Here is a 15,327-nt window from a genome sequence, read left to right on the forward strand (position 1 = left end):
TACGGGTGGATGCTTAAGTTTCTGCAACATTATTGTTTGGCATAGATCGCCTTTTGGACAAAGTGTTGTGCGTGAATGCAAAAGTAAGTTTGAATCGCTAATTATATAGTCGATGAGAGACTTATTCACCTTTGTATACAAGTTATAATGTCAATGAGGTAACAATATCTATATATGTATGCGTGCATTCATAATTAGTGTATTACATTGTAAACATTGTAACCCTGTTGTTTATATGCTTATATACATATCTGGTGAGTGCTTGAGTAACATTTGTTGTTATTAGTACAAGGTAAGTTCCCGTTTGAAACAGGGTCCGCTGCATTTCTTTAAATCAAATGGTTAAACTATTATAAACATAAGGTGTGAAGTTACAGCTGTGCGCTGCTTATAATATAAGAATTACAGCCTGCCTTGCATTCTACATATCTTTTGCAAATAATGTTCATATTAATGTTTAATTATCAAGTTCAATTTATTGTCCTGTGTTGTTGCCAGTTTGTTGTGGTTCATTTTTACTGTTATCATGTATATTATGTATATTCATGTTTATGCCTTTGTTTTATTTTTTTGTGGAAAACCCACAGCCACGACACAACAGTCTGTTGAGTGGTGACAATAAATGGGTTAGTCTTATAAACCTAGTGCATCTTCGTTTCATCTCTAATCGGACAGTCTTTGGTGGGTCAGTACCCTGAGCAAGTAAATAGTTCTATTTGGTGAAGAGCTACAGAAGTAAACCAACTATTTTTATAATCTCATTTTGTCATTACATATTTTTGTGTTAAAATGATGTATAAAACATTAAATCTATTTTCATTACACAGTTGTAATTGCTATGTAAAAGCATGTACACAGGCCTACATCTAAAAGCAACTTCAGATACAGTTTCTATCTCTGAAAGCTTGATTAATACTGATTTAATTGGTAACAGCCTATTGTCATATTATATGTATTCTAATTTAACAGTAACGTTTAATAATTTAACATTAAGGTTGACATAAATATTTAGGCCTAATATGAAATTCTGTTTAAATCGTTAATAAAAATCAGTTGCCCCTAATGGGAAAGTAAATTTAGATAAAATCATAAAGATAGACTCATCTCTGGTTTATTTCCAGTTAGTGAGTGCAGGTATGACATAACTTCATGAGATAAATGGATATTTCAATATTAAATAAAAAAATCGATTAGGATGAAACACTTTATATGCTGATTCATCAAAGACAACATTCTTCTTTAGTCTATTCATTTATTTTATGTGAGGATTAAGAATCAAAAAATCTGCTGGGATAATTTGGAAGAATATAAATTATTAAAGAACTTCTTTCAAAAATCTGCAATTAAAGTTATTTTCCTATAAACACATAGTTGCTGAATATAATTTTTATCTTGCCACCTTTCCAACCTAAAGAAATAGGCAGCTGAATTCTGCTCACCCTCCTCTAGCCAATTCAGGCAATATCTGATAAAGCCATGCTAATTAGACATAACACAAGGAATAAATTAATATTAATAAATGTAACTGTAAAAATAATGTAAATGTAATTGCATAGTTCTGTACATATTTGTTGACATGCACTAGAACTGTTTGTAAGTTTGTATTGCAAAAAGATCTTACATTTAAAAGTACAGCTGTGCAATAAAGCTGATCTATTCTATAAATTCAGTATAGTGAAAGTGTGCAATATATTTGACTAATTGTCAGGTAAAATACAATTACAGACATTACAGTTTTTCCACCATTGCCTTTTTAATCGCATTGTTACCTTTAAAATTGTTATATTGCAAACATATTCCATCTTTATTTGACCCTCGAACTCTATCACTCTCTATTCTATTCTATTCTTAGATATTTTATCGATTTTAATTTATTTATTTATTTTAAAAAAAGAAAACACGGATGACCTAATGTAAATGTATTTAATTAATGATCTACTTAAAGTCGTTAGCGTTATTTCAAAGAACATTTAAACCATCTCTGATTTTTCTTATATCGTGTTTGAGCTCTGCTTTAACACTGGGTTTTGTTATAGACCTAAACCATAAATATTCGACTGAAACTTGTCTATTAATATCTGTTTGCATGAACTTTAACTTTGAACCTTTAACTTTGAAACTTTTAACTGTTGCCCCGCCTTCTACTCCTCAAACCAAGTACTTTCTATGGTGTCATTCGGGGAAAACACGAAAGAACATTGTGCTTTGCGAGTTACCCATCGCGTGTTGGTAGTGGCGTACACGTGTGCCACAGTTTGCTTTGCCGATTGCAAAACAGGATGGGTAAACAGTTTGCCAGAATATACCCTGACCTACCCTGACCCATCCGCCCCCTTCACAGCCATTCAGATCATTTCTTAGGAAAAGAAACAAGGGAAATGTGTTGGTATCATGAAACTTTGAAAGAATTGGCAGTGACGTATACAGTGAGAGTGTGTGTCTCGTTACTGATAAGAACTGACAGTTTCAGCCAATACTGATAGTTCTTATCAGAACTGACAGTTTCAGCCAATACAGCCGTCCCACAGCAAACAACAGAGGAGAAATCCATATTGATTCGAGGCAGCTGACTCAAAGACATGACCGAAGTTCATATTAGTGACACATTATTCAACTGTTTTGGTGACCAAGCATTTCTTTTCGAAAGGCCTTCAAAATGGGGGATTATGCTCGCTAAATCTCCGCAGTAAACAGCTTTGTGTGTAGTGTGTGTGAGTGATTACCGGCAGTGAGTTTTCCGATCCAGAACACGTAATTGCTTCTGACTCATATGAAACCTGCAAGTGTGCTGATAAAGACAATCAGTGCGCATGTTTGTCAAGGGGGGGGGGGGGGTCATTCTTTATTTAGCTACATAAATTACAAGGAATTATGAAATCGGAATGGAATTTTTGCTTTGTCATTCTGAAACTTTATTTATCGTTCTCTGTTTTTTCTGTATCGGGTTCGTTTTTTTCTTGTAGCTCTGGAGCATGGAGCAGAGGAGTAAAGCTCGTGTAGTGGTGATAGGAGGCGGGCCAGCGGGCCTTTGTGCTGCTCGACATATCCTGTCTAGGCCCGAGGCCTTTGATCCACCCGTGGTGTATGAAATGACCGATCATTTGGGTGGGACGTGGTTATATGAGGAACGAATGGGTACATATGACAATGGATATCCCATCCACAGCAGTATGTATAGAGATCTCAGGTAAAGAGCCAAAAGTTGTTCCTATCCCTGCTGAGAATAGACCCCTTAATCACCTGCGTCACTGTGACATCACCGCTCTAGCTGGAGGCAAAACATTAGGCAGAACTCATAGCAGGTGCGCTAAAAGTTTGAGGTTTTGACTTTAAAATGTCTTCTTGTTGTGTTTTTGGCCGCCAGAATAGAAGGAACAGCACTTTTGTTTCAAAACTAAAGTTTTACCGGATCCCGGCAGACATTCCTTCACAGAAATCAAGAAGACAATTGTGGTTGAATGCAATACAGACTGGACGGAGATGATCATAAATAATGCTCGTGTTTGCAGTGCACACTTCATATCAGGTAAAATAATCTATGCATATGAAGTGGTGTGTTGGTTTTATCTAGTACATCAGCAAGTTTCAGTTTTATTGAGAGTGAGGAGTCACGTGCCGATTTGGGTTGATTTGGAAGGGGTCTGAGCCGGTCGGCCATGATGGTAGGACACGCTATCGGTTGCCAGGGTCAACGCCTTCAGAACTGCACAGAGGCGCCACTAAACATTTCAGAGCGCTTTCATTTTTGTGCATTATGTAGGCGGAACAGAGACGGATCTACGAATACGAGAAAGAAAAGGGAGAAAGTAAAGCAATGCAAAAAGATAAGGCGAAAGAAAGGGGACCTTACAGGAACAAGCTCACACCAATCACAAAACAGCGGTATTTGGAGGAGCTCTCAGGCATCCAAAATATCGACCCATACGAGCTCCCTGCAGCGGCACAGAGACCAGGACCATTTACCTCCATGCTCACATATGGACATTGTGAATTATATTGTTTACGATGTAAGTCACCTTGCATTCACACTGTTACTGGCTTGCAATCACATTTTACATCTTGCAATCACACATTTAACTAGCCAACCCAGAACTGGTTTGTCCACTTTGCAGCCCCCAACACAAAAACCTGGTACAATATGTGTCATTGGGCTAAAATCAAATTATAACTAAACATACACAGCTTTAGCCTACATCAAAACATGTTGAAAACGTTTGTGTACATTGAACATCTCCTTACAATCTAGTGTTTACGAAACAGTCGCAGTTATTTAAGTTGCTTTGTCATTTTGGTCAAGAAGTGTCTGCTAAATGCAATGTGTAATTACAACACGCTAAAACGCATGTGAATAAACTTACTTTATTCACAACGACCATATATGTGCGTGGAGGTAAATGGGATGCTCGTACGGGTCTATAGTCCGCCATTTTGCGTTTGGTGTAACCTAAAAAAAATGTATTCCATTGTTCCTATGTGTTCCATATGTGTCGTGTGAGGTACTGGAGCAGTGTTTAACGCAGCAGTAACTTACAGGCATGGTAAAACAGTGCAGAATTGCGAGAACCTCCTCTACTACCGAGTTAACAACACACGTAATGTTTCGCCGCCAGTGTCGCCAACCTTCAGTGCACTAGCTAGTTTAAATGTTAAACAAACATACAGCGATAGACGTGTGCGCCATCCTCTGAATGGTCTCTTAAAATAACACACATTGCTAAACATAGTTAGCCCAGCGATAGGTTACATTAGAAAATAAGCCTTAACGAAATTCCCCAAACCACCCAAAAGTAATTCATATGGCCGTATGGCATAGGAGTCAGGTAGCCTGCTTCCATCCATGAGAGTTAATTTACAAAAATAGCTGTCACGGTCCCGCAGAGTCAGGGACTGTACATATTCGGACAGTTCTGAACCTTCTTCTGCATCCATGTTTAATAAATCCCTCCTAAAACGTGCTAGTTTACGCATGTCAACATTGCGTCCGTGCCTCTTTTTGCCTCCAGCTAAGCCCCGCCCACACGGACACGTTGCAATGTTTACAAACTTTTAAGGGGTCTATAAAAACAACTTATTAAACCTGCCTTTAAGATGTTTTTGTGACTTTCAAGCTGGATGTTTAAGTTGTTTGTTTTTGTTATTTTTGAGCAGGGGATTTATGTATGTAAATTTGTATACATTTTATAACTTTATGTACTATAAAAACTCATATCTGTTTCAAGAACCAATTTGCCTAAGGAGATTATGATGTTCCCTGATTTTCCCTTTGATGACCACCTTCCTTCTTTTTTGCACCATACGTCAGTTCAGCAGTATTTGGAAAAATACTGTGAGAGACATGACATTGCTCATCATATCAAGGTATTGTCACGGTTTTACGCTGCCGGAAGAAACACGGAGCCGAGGATAAACGAAATAAGCGTAGAAACAACCGAGGGAGGCGTGGGTGGGAACTTGGGAGGAGGTTCCGGTGGAGGACGGACTCCCAGGAGGGGGCCAGCAGACAGGGACCACGGAGGAAGGAGCCAGGGAGTAGACAACGGAGGGAGGAGCCAGGGAGGAGACAGGAGCAGGAGGAGCCAGATGGTCCACCAGAGACCAGCCAGGACGGAGATCCAAAGTGGGGTCGACGGCGGGAGGAGCCATGGTGAAGGAAGGGTCGACGACACCAGGGGGCCGACAAGCGGAGACTGCACCGGTGGGTGAGGAGCCCAAGATGGAGCAGCACAGCCGCAGAGCCAGGGGGACGTCGAGGTTCCGGAGGGCCTAGGTGGAGCAGAAGGCTCAGGCGACCAAGGCGGAGGCGGGGTCCTGGCAGACCGCTGTGGAGCCGGAGTGACCGAGGATGGAGGTGGAACCGGAGGGAAGGAGGAGCCTGACAGAGCCAGAGGGATGGAATGACGAGGTGGAACCGGAGGAGTGGAGTCCCGAGGCGGTGGATGGTCGACGACTGACCAAGGTGGAGCCGGAGGGATGAGGGAGCCCGGTGGAGCAGGTGGGATGACAGGCCACGGTGGAGACGAGGGAGCTAAGAGCCAAGGCGGAGCCGCTGGGTCGAAGGACCGAGGAGGAGTCCAGGGCTCGGAGGCTGGAGGCGGAGACAGGGCCTTAACGCGCCAAGGCGGAGCTGGAGACTGGCAGTCCAGCGGCGAACCATCGCGCCCCGATGGCGCGGACTGAGGGTGAGCTGCGGGACTGACTGGCACCAGCAGGGATGACGAGGAACTGGCTGGTCTAGGAGGAGGAGAGAGGAGAAGGATGGGAAGGACAGGAGGATCAGGGCTGGACAGAACCAGCGAAAGTGGAGCAGAGGGACCAGCAGGTCTTGGAGGAGGTGGGAGAGGGAGGCCGGGAGGGAACACAGGAGATACCGAAGATTCAGGGCTGGGCGGAACCAGCGGAGACACAGAAGATTCAAGGCTGGGCGGAACCAGCGGAGACACAGAAGATTCAGGGCTGGGAGGAACCTGCGGAGACACAGAAGATTCAGGGCTGGGCGGAACCAGCGGAGACACAGAAAACTCAGGGCTGGGCGGAACCAGCGGAGAAACAGAAGACTCAGGGCTGGGCGGAACCAGCGGAGAAACAGAAGACTCAGGGCTGGGTGGAACCAGCGGAGAAACAGAGAACTCAGGGCTGGGCAGAACCAGCGGAGAAACAGAAAACTCAGGGCTGGGCGGAACCAGCGGAGAAACAGAAAACTCAGGGCTGGGCAGAACCAGCGGAGAAACAGAAAACTCAGGGCTGGGCGGAACCAGCGGAAATGGAGCAGAGGAAATGACTGGAGGAGGTAGGAGTGGGAGACTGAGAGGGTATACAGGGGAGTCAGGGCTGGACGGAACCAGCGGAGAAACAGGAATATTAGGGATTACCTCCATAGACCAGTCCATCAGATCCAGAACTTGCTCCATATGACTTTCAGAGACTGCATACAGCTCACCCTCAGTCGCAGGAGTGTGGGCAGGGCTTTCCTCCACGCCCTCGATCTCCACGAGGACTCCCACGATGCACGGTGTTGCCGGCTCACACACCTGGTCAGTCGCGCTCTCGAGATCCTGTTCCCTGTCAGTGGATGGCTCGGGCTCTGCGGCTGCGGTGGGCTCTGGCTCCGTGTAGCGAGTTGGTGGCTGGCTGGTCTCTGGGTCGGGAGTGGGGCTGGCGAGGTCCTCTATGGGGCAGATGGTGAAAGATGAGCCATTTCTCGCCAGAGTCCACTCCACGAATGCGGCGAAATCCCCCCGACGACCATCTTCGGACGGCAACGCTCTGCACTTGGAGTTCAGGCTGGTGTTGTAGAAGGCGCAGAGTGCGTCGTCCGGGTAGCTGGTGGCATTAGCTAACAGAAGAAACTGTCTGGTATGGTCCTCGAGAGAACGTCCTTCCTGCTTCAGCAGGAGGATGAGGAATTCGGGACGATAGAGGGGATCCATAGAAACTAAGAAAAGAAAAGACTGTGAAAAAACGAAAGCAAAACGGAGGGAAAGACACGCGGTTTTAAACTTTCTTTTTTAGGTCGGGTCTTCTGTCACGGTTTTACGCTGCCGGAAGAAACACGGAGCCGAGGATAAACGAAATAAGGCTTTTAATATATTCAACTCATGGAGCACAGCGATAGACACACGTAAGTGAGTGAGTTAGTGGCAAGTGAGGTGACCCGACAGAACAGAACTGAAAGGACAAGGCTTATGTACAAAAGGATAATTGGGGAAACACAGGTGGATGGCATGACTAAATTAACAGGGACATGGAACACATGAGGAATAGAGTAGACACACCTGGGAACTAATCAAACCAAACACGGAAAGACACAAACTGGGTCACGGGCAAAAACACACTAAATGAGTCCAGGTGTGACAGGTATATATGTCTGTCTTAATTCTAAATTCTGTGTTTGGAATAAACTAGAACATTTGAAAAATTGAAAAAATGAAAAATTGCTGAACAAGTTTGGAGGAATGTAGCATTAAATAATATCTTATCAGTGGATATGACTGCCCACTGCTCCGAGCATGTGTTCACTACTGTGTGTGTGCACTTTGGATGGGTTAAATGCAGAGCACGAATTCTGAATATTGATCACCATACTTGGCTGTATGTCAAATCACTTCATGAGAGTCATCACAAAATAATGCATAAAAGCATCACAAAAGTAATCGACACGACTCCAGTTCATCGTTAAACTATTGTTAAAAACCAGCCCATCACTATCTCTGTGACTGTAAATTCTGCAAAACCAAATGTCTTTAGATATTTGAGGATTGGAACAGAAAAAAAAAATCATAATAATGAGAGAAACTGATAGAACTGGAAATTGTGCATGTATGAGAGGTAGTATAAAAAAATATATATTGACTTGATTTCACACATTTTATATTATCATTGTCTTTGAAATTGAGGGTAAATCATCATGTTACAAATGCTATTTGGCATGTGTCCTATTAATTTAAATCTGAGAAACCAATGCATCACTCAGTAAATCTGTAATTTACTGACATCTCTTAGTCCACCACCTATATAAAACTTTAAATAAACCGTATTAGTCAAATAAAAATGGCTATTGGGGGAATATTGTTGTAGAACCGCTTGTGGCCAAAACAATGTAGATACTTATGGATTGTCTCTTTGATAGGGTATGTAGGGGTCACTGACATCACTGGCATCAATGGCAGTACAAAATCCAAGGACCCATCAAGTGTGTTTCAAGACCACAGTAGAAACATTCTCAGTGTTACTAAGTATTTTTCTTACCAACGGAAGCAAGAATATTGCTTATGACAGACTGCTTTGTCCCTCACAGTTCAACACCGTGGTGGAAAAGGTGAAGCCCATCTCCATGGAGACGGAGACGGGGGGAGCTGTGACGTGGGAGGTAATTTCACGCAGCACATGTGGAGACCAGAACAAGCAGACATTCGACTCGGTGTTTGTCTGTAACGGGTGAGGGATGCCATCTTAAAGAGTCCTTTTATCTCCCAGACATGCTCAAATGGACATAACAGCATCTAATCTCTGCGGTGATGTTCTAAATGCATAGCATTATTCAAATAGTGGCATGTTCATTTACCCCATAATATACCCAGAGGCTTTTATCTGGCTGAATTCTCGCTGAGGTGATGTGAATGGGTATTATGTTATGCATTCATGTGGCATTTCTGTGAGGGAATTCAGAAGACTACAGGAGCCCTTTAGCATCTCAGCGCTGACTCATATTTCCTTGCTCTTTCTGCAGGCATTACTCCGACCCCCACCTGCCCTACATTCCTGGAATAGAGCATTTTAAAGGTACAACAAATGATCACTGATCACAACAAATGCATAACCTTGAAAGCCCCAACCATTAGTCTCATTACACCCCTACATCTCCCCTTTTATCTCTCTGTCTCTCATCTTCTTACCTTCTTCCACTGCTGTTTTGCAGGGAAAGTCTTACACAGCCACTGGTACCACTATCCAGAGCCCTTCGCCAACAAGTCCGTTGTGGTGTTGGGGGCCAGAGCATCCGGTGTGGATATTTCCATTGAGATAGCCCAAGTTAATGCTCAGGTTTGTGGCTTAGCTTCCTTTTTTACAATGTCACATACTACTTTAAGTGCATGCCACAGCTTTATTTGGTTGTAAATTAAAGGGTTGGTCACCTGAAAACGAACATCTATCATTATTTACTCACCCTTCATGTTGTTCCAGAGCCAAATGACTTTCATTCCTCTGTGGAACACAAAAGAGCACATTAAAGTGATGTGCAATATTCAAAACAGTGAAGTTTTAGTATTCTTCATATGCTATTATAGGTTTTATTAATATGTTATTAATTTGGTTAGATTTTAATATTTCCCTTTTTTTCTGTAGCTACTATATATTGTATTTTACTGTACATATGTATTATATTACTTATTGCTTTAGAAAATAAGCATGGATGAAAATACTTTTTTATTTGAAATAAATATTAATAAGATATGTTGCATTAGCAAATAGCTGAAATAAAACAAGTTTAGGTTTATATATATATATATATATATATATATATATAAAATTATATATATATATATATATATATATATATATATATATATATATATATATATATATATATATATAATAATTATTACTATTTTTATTTTATTTTTTTATTTATTTAATGTTGTCTTTTTAAGTTGACGCTTTTACATATTTATATAAAATATATATATATATATATATATATATATATATATATATATATATATATATATATATATATATATATATATATATATATATATATAATATATATATAAAAATCACAAGTATAATTTATTTAACTATAATAACACTGATTCAAGGACTTCTGAAGCCATAAAAGTATAACAGCCCCATATTTAAAGTTGACATGGAGTGAAAATTTACCCTATTCTATTTTATAATGCATATTATAGATCCAATAATTGAATCTGCTTAAATACCACGCCTGCAAGCTCACGTTCATCTGCCTCCACTTTTGAGTGCAACACGAATCTCTGAAACAACCAATGGACAAAACCAAATCTACACCCTACTTTTTTTTCTTTTCTTTTTTCTCCATATTTTGTTACACTCGGATGAACAATATGGAAGAAAAGATCTGTCACTACTTCCATATCATTGTGACACTAAACCTTCCCACCAATCCATTTTTATTGTCTCAAAAAGTTATTTGAATATTCTCCTTTTGGGTTTCGCAAAAGAAAGTCGTCATGGCTTTGGATTAATTCTATCCTTCTATCCATCTCAGTGGTTAATCACTTCCAATTAGTCTCTAGTATCTGAGTGGAGTGAAAAGTGATGCTTGGCCTCACTGATAAGTGACTGAGATTGAGTTAATGTTTTCTCTATTTCTCATCCACAAATGTTTTTCTCAATCTAGGTGATTCTAAGTCATTGCACACCACCCATGTCTTTACCTCCACATCTGGGTATCCAGCAGGCTAGTGCTGTCATTGGGGTTTCAGAGGATGGATCTTTACAGTTCCAGGACGGATCAGTGACCCAGGCTGATATTCTTCTGTTCTGTACAGGATACAAACTTAACTTCCATTTCCTTTGTCCATCAGACCTAGGACTGGATGTACAGGATTTTTTTGTGACTCCACTGTACAAGTACTTGCTGCCCCCTGGTTTCCCTTCAATTTTCTTTATAGGCATTTGCAAACTTATTTGCCCTTTCATACATTTTGACTGTCAGGTGAGCAGAGATTAATCACGGTAAGGTTTGAATACAGTTTGAATACTGATTGTGATTGATTCTCACTTTAATGTTCCTGTTTTTATCAATAGGTTAAGTTCGCTCTTGCTGTCCTGGAGGGCTCAGTCGAGCTGCCCACCCAGGAAGAGAAGGAGAAGGAGGTGCAGAGAGAGATGCAACGAAAACAAGACACAGGTGTGCAGGTGAAGCACCTGCTCAATTTGGACAAAGATCAGTGGGATTATTACAAGGATCTGGCCAAGGTGGGCCGATTCACACCTCCTCAGCCAGTATTTCACAGTCTCTATGAAGAGGTGTGCAGACAGAGGCAGAAAGACCCACAGAAATACAGACAGATCAACTATAAGCTCATTGATGCCACACAGTGGGAGATTTTGGAAGCTCCACCAGAACAGACTGGTGTTACAGTCCAGAACAGAGTTTAGCTACAGTCTTGACTGAGGCTAAATGAATGATATTTACACTGTTTTGATTTATTTTTCTAAGGACAAAAATCTGTAGAAATGTGGAAGAAAGAAAATAAAAACTCTTACAACTCTTACAAAAATTACATTTTAGAATTACTGTTGTCTGATTTTGCTCTATTTCATCAGCAAAAATAGTTCCAAAGTAACAGCTAAACTGCTGCGCATCTCCATTCAAACACAGAAGTGTTTGGTTTATGGATCAGTCTGCACTTTTGAACGAATCTAGTGAGTAAATGATTCAGTCACTCATTCACACGCTTGGATATGTATACGTAGGTGCCTCATTAGCAACTGTTTCTATAACCCACTATATGTAAGCTGTCCGGCACCATATTGGAAGGGTCAACTTGACATCATTCACCATAATGATCAATCAATATTCGAAGATGCCACAATCCTTACATATCTATGGTTCCGCTGTCCTGACATGTTATCCTACTCGTCAGATTTTCCTACCAGGGACTGCACATGCGCACATCAATATTGCGTCCTTTTTCTCATGCTGAACAACAATATTTAATATATCTGCATTATTGTAAGGGTATGTTTAGGGTTGGGGCAGGTGTAGACTTTAATAAACTTAATCTAATAGATAGGAAAAAATTATTTATTGTTGGTTTCCTGTAGCTGTATCCGTTCTAGCTACAACCACGAATATAACACATAATTACTGTATTTGCATTACTGTTAGGGTAGGTTTAGGGTTGTGGTAGGTGTAGACGTTAATAAACCATAACTTTACAGGTTTTTTGTTGTTGTCGAAATATACTACCCACTGTTTTAATGGGAGGTAGCAAAATCTGACAGGGTAGGACAAATAAACAGAACACCGTCTCTCTCTCGTATTCTCACCTGTGAAAGGTTATCCTGTTTCTTCAGGATTTTAATCCCAGAGGTTTTTACAACCACTGGCAGGGCAGGAATGTGGAAAATCATTAAATATTAATTGATTATTGTGGTGAATGACATCAAGTTGACCACTGCAAGATTAGTGGTCGCGTCTACGTGCTTGGAGCTGTTAAATGATCTACCTATACATATCTGTGTTCACAAGGACAGCCACTTTCTTAGTTTCTGAATGAATCGATTGAATAAATGATTCTGTGACAAAAACAGTGACCTGCTGCCACCTACTGGCCCTTTTATTTTCATTTAAGTATCATTTCAGTACTCCAAATCGTTTAATATTTCTGTATTCAAATTTAAAATGTTTCTATTTAATCTTTATATTTAAAGCATTAATCTCATAACACTGCTATGGATTGAAATGCATTCATGCCACTTCTGAGCCTCTTAAACAATTTATTGTCTTCAATAAAAAGTATATACTGTATGAATATAAATGTATGAATTTGACATAAAAGATGACACATTCAATAAGGTAAGAAAAAAAAAATTATTTGCCCCTGCAAATAAAGAAGTCAAATATCTCCTAATAATGTGAAGGTACATTTTTGTCATTGATCAGAAGGTGCTTCTTAATTTTTTTTATTTTGTTTTTGAATAATTCTCTATTTTTATTCAACACAAGGGCTTATTATTAATGCTTACATTATTAGCCCGCCTCCGTACCCTTAGAGTCCTCCAATTTGAATTTTGGTCATTTCCACCTCTTGTAATCACTTGTTTTTAGAGATCAAAGCTTTATTTTTTTATTTATTTCATAGGTGTATGTAGACCTTTATTGTTGTCTATAGATGTACAGTTATACTCAAAATTAGTCATACCCTTGGCAAATATAATCAAAGAAGGCTGTGTGGATCATTGTCCTGTTGGAAGATACAGCCATGGCCCATTATAAGATTTCTAGCATGGACAGTCAGTTTTACATTTTTTATACATTGGTATTTTATAGAATCCATTGTGCCATCTATCTGAACAAGATATCCAGGATATCCAGCAGAAAAATGGACCCACAACACTAAAGATCCAGCAGTATATTTGCAGTATTGGCAGCTTTGGTCTAATGGTTAGAGAGTCGGACTTGTAACCCGCAGGTTGCAGATTTGAGTCTCGTTGTCGAAGGAGTTGTAGGTGGGGGCAGTGAATGAACAGTGCTCTCTTACACCCTCAATACCCATGGCTGAGGTGCCCTTGAGCAAGGCCCTGAACCCCCAATTGTTCCCCGGGTGCTGGAGCAAATGGCTGCCCACTGATCCGGGTGTGTGTTCGTGGTGTGTGTGTGCACTTGGATGGGTTAAATGCAGAGTACCAATTCCGAGTATGGGTTATACCATTCTTGGTAAATGTCATGACTTTCTTTTTCATTTCATTGTACACATGGGGTATATTTTATTCCTGTGTGCACCAAACCCATCTTGAGTATTTGCTGCCAACAAGCAAGTTTTTTTCATCTGACCATTGAACCCAGTCCCGTTTAAAGTGCCAGTCATGTCTAGCAAATAAATATGCTGGAGTTTATTGTATGAGAGCATTTTCTTTTCTAGTCTTTTCCCTCCCAAACAACAGTAATTTTTTTTTTGGCTTTCTGACCCCAAGACTTAACTATTTCCTGCAGTTCTCCAGCTGTGATCCTTGGAGTCTTTGGCCACTCAAACACTCCTCCTCACCATGCAAACACTCCCCAAACAATCCCCAAACACTGAACAAAATTCTAAACACAATCACTTTAGTTTTTGCCCACATTTTTCATGAGCTGAACTCAAAGATCTAAGACTTTTTGAATGTACACAAAAGGCATATTTTGTGACACCCCCTCCCCCCTCCCCCACCTTGATTTTCGGAGCACCCCAATACAGTAAAACTGAGGCCTTTTATAGTGGCAAGCCTAAAGCACACCTGTGCAATAATCATGTTGTCTAATCAGCATCTTGATATGCCTCATCCCGTGAGGTGGATGGATTATCTCGGCAAAAGAGTGGTGCTCACTAACAAAGATTTAGACAGATTTGTGAACAATATTTGAGAGAAATAGACCTTTTGTGTACATAGAAAAAGTCTTAGATCTTTGAGTTCAGCTCATGAAATATGGGGGGGAAAACAAAAGTGTTGCGTTTCTAATTTTATTCAGTGTGCTTATCAAGGGTATGAATCATTTTGAGCACAACTGTGTCAAGATTTGCATTTTAATACATTTAAAGAAATAATAATCATTAGCATAACAAAAATTTAATATTACAATGTAGTTGTTTAATTAAAAAAATAATGACTGCAATTTTGATTTAAACATTTACATGATTGACAAAATATTTTACTATTAGTTATGTTCTTATTTTGCTTGAATGACAGCAAAATACAAGCTCTGTGAGCTCCACAAGTAATACAGTTTTCTTTTTTTTTTTAATCATTGACCCATATACATAGTGGCATAAATATGTATGTTAATGGGCCACTGACATAACAATATTTTCTGTCTAGGAAAATAAATGGTTCTCTTTAAAATGCAAAACATTCCTAAGAAAAAATAATAATGTAGGCATATATATTTTGGTAAAATCTTTTTTCTTCTTCTGCTTTTTATACATTTAAAACTATTTTTTTTTGTAATGCAAATTAGAGTTATCTTTAGAATATAATGCTATTTATATTTATTTAATAGATCTACAACTTGACATTTTGTAGTAATTCAACCTCATTTTAAAGATGGTTTAATATCCCATTTAATTTGATTATTTTCTTATACTG

At 39.9% G+C, this 15,327-nt stretch overlaps 1 protein-coding gene across 1 annotated transcript; it reads left to right on the top strand.

The window, feature by feature from the left end:
* On the top strand, nucleotides 1-12,801 carry LOC128021260 (uncharacterized). Its single transcript, XM_052608328.1, has 8 exons — nucleotides 1-83; nucleotides 2,964-3,187; nucleotides 5,220-5,358; nucleotides 8,795-8,934; nucleotides 9,227-9,279; nucleotides 9,416-9,540; nucleotides 10,877-11,194; nucleotides 11,287-12,801. The coding sequence occupies exons 2-8, from the start codon at nucleotides 2,973-2,975 to the stop codon at nucleotides 11,638-11,640; spliced, it is 1,344 nt and encodes a 447-aa protein (XP_052464288.1). The 5' UTR covers nucleotides 1-83; nucleotides 2,964-2,972; the 3' UTR covers nucleotides 11,641-12,801.
* The last annotated feature ends 2,526 nt before the right edge of the window (nucleotides 12,802-15,327 follow it).

Source organism: Carassius gibelio, chromosome A10 (assembly GCF_023724105.1).
Source record: "Carassius gibelio isolate Cgi1373 ecotype wild population from Czech Republic chromosome A10, carGib1.2-hapl.c, whole genome shotgun sequence".
NCBI lineage: Eukaryota > Metazoa > Chordata > Actinopteri > Cypriniformes > Cyprinidae > Carassius > Carassius gibelio.

Bases quoted from the DNA above. Each gene is read 5' to 3' on its own strand.
- LOC128021260 (XM_052608328.1), top strand. From the start codon at position 2,973: ATGGAGCAGAGGAGTAAAGCTCGTGTAGTGGTGATAGGAGGCGGGCCA. The intron at 9,541-10,876 runs GTTTGTGGCTTA...TTCTCAATCTAG, and splicing joins TAGCCCAAGTTAATGCTCAG to GTGATTCTAAGTCATTGCAC. The intron at 11,195-11,286 runs GTGAGCAGAGAT...TTTTATCAATAG, and splicing joins TCATACATTTTGACTGTCAG to GTTAAGTTCGCTCTTGCTGT.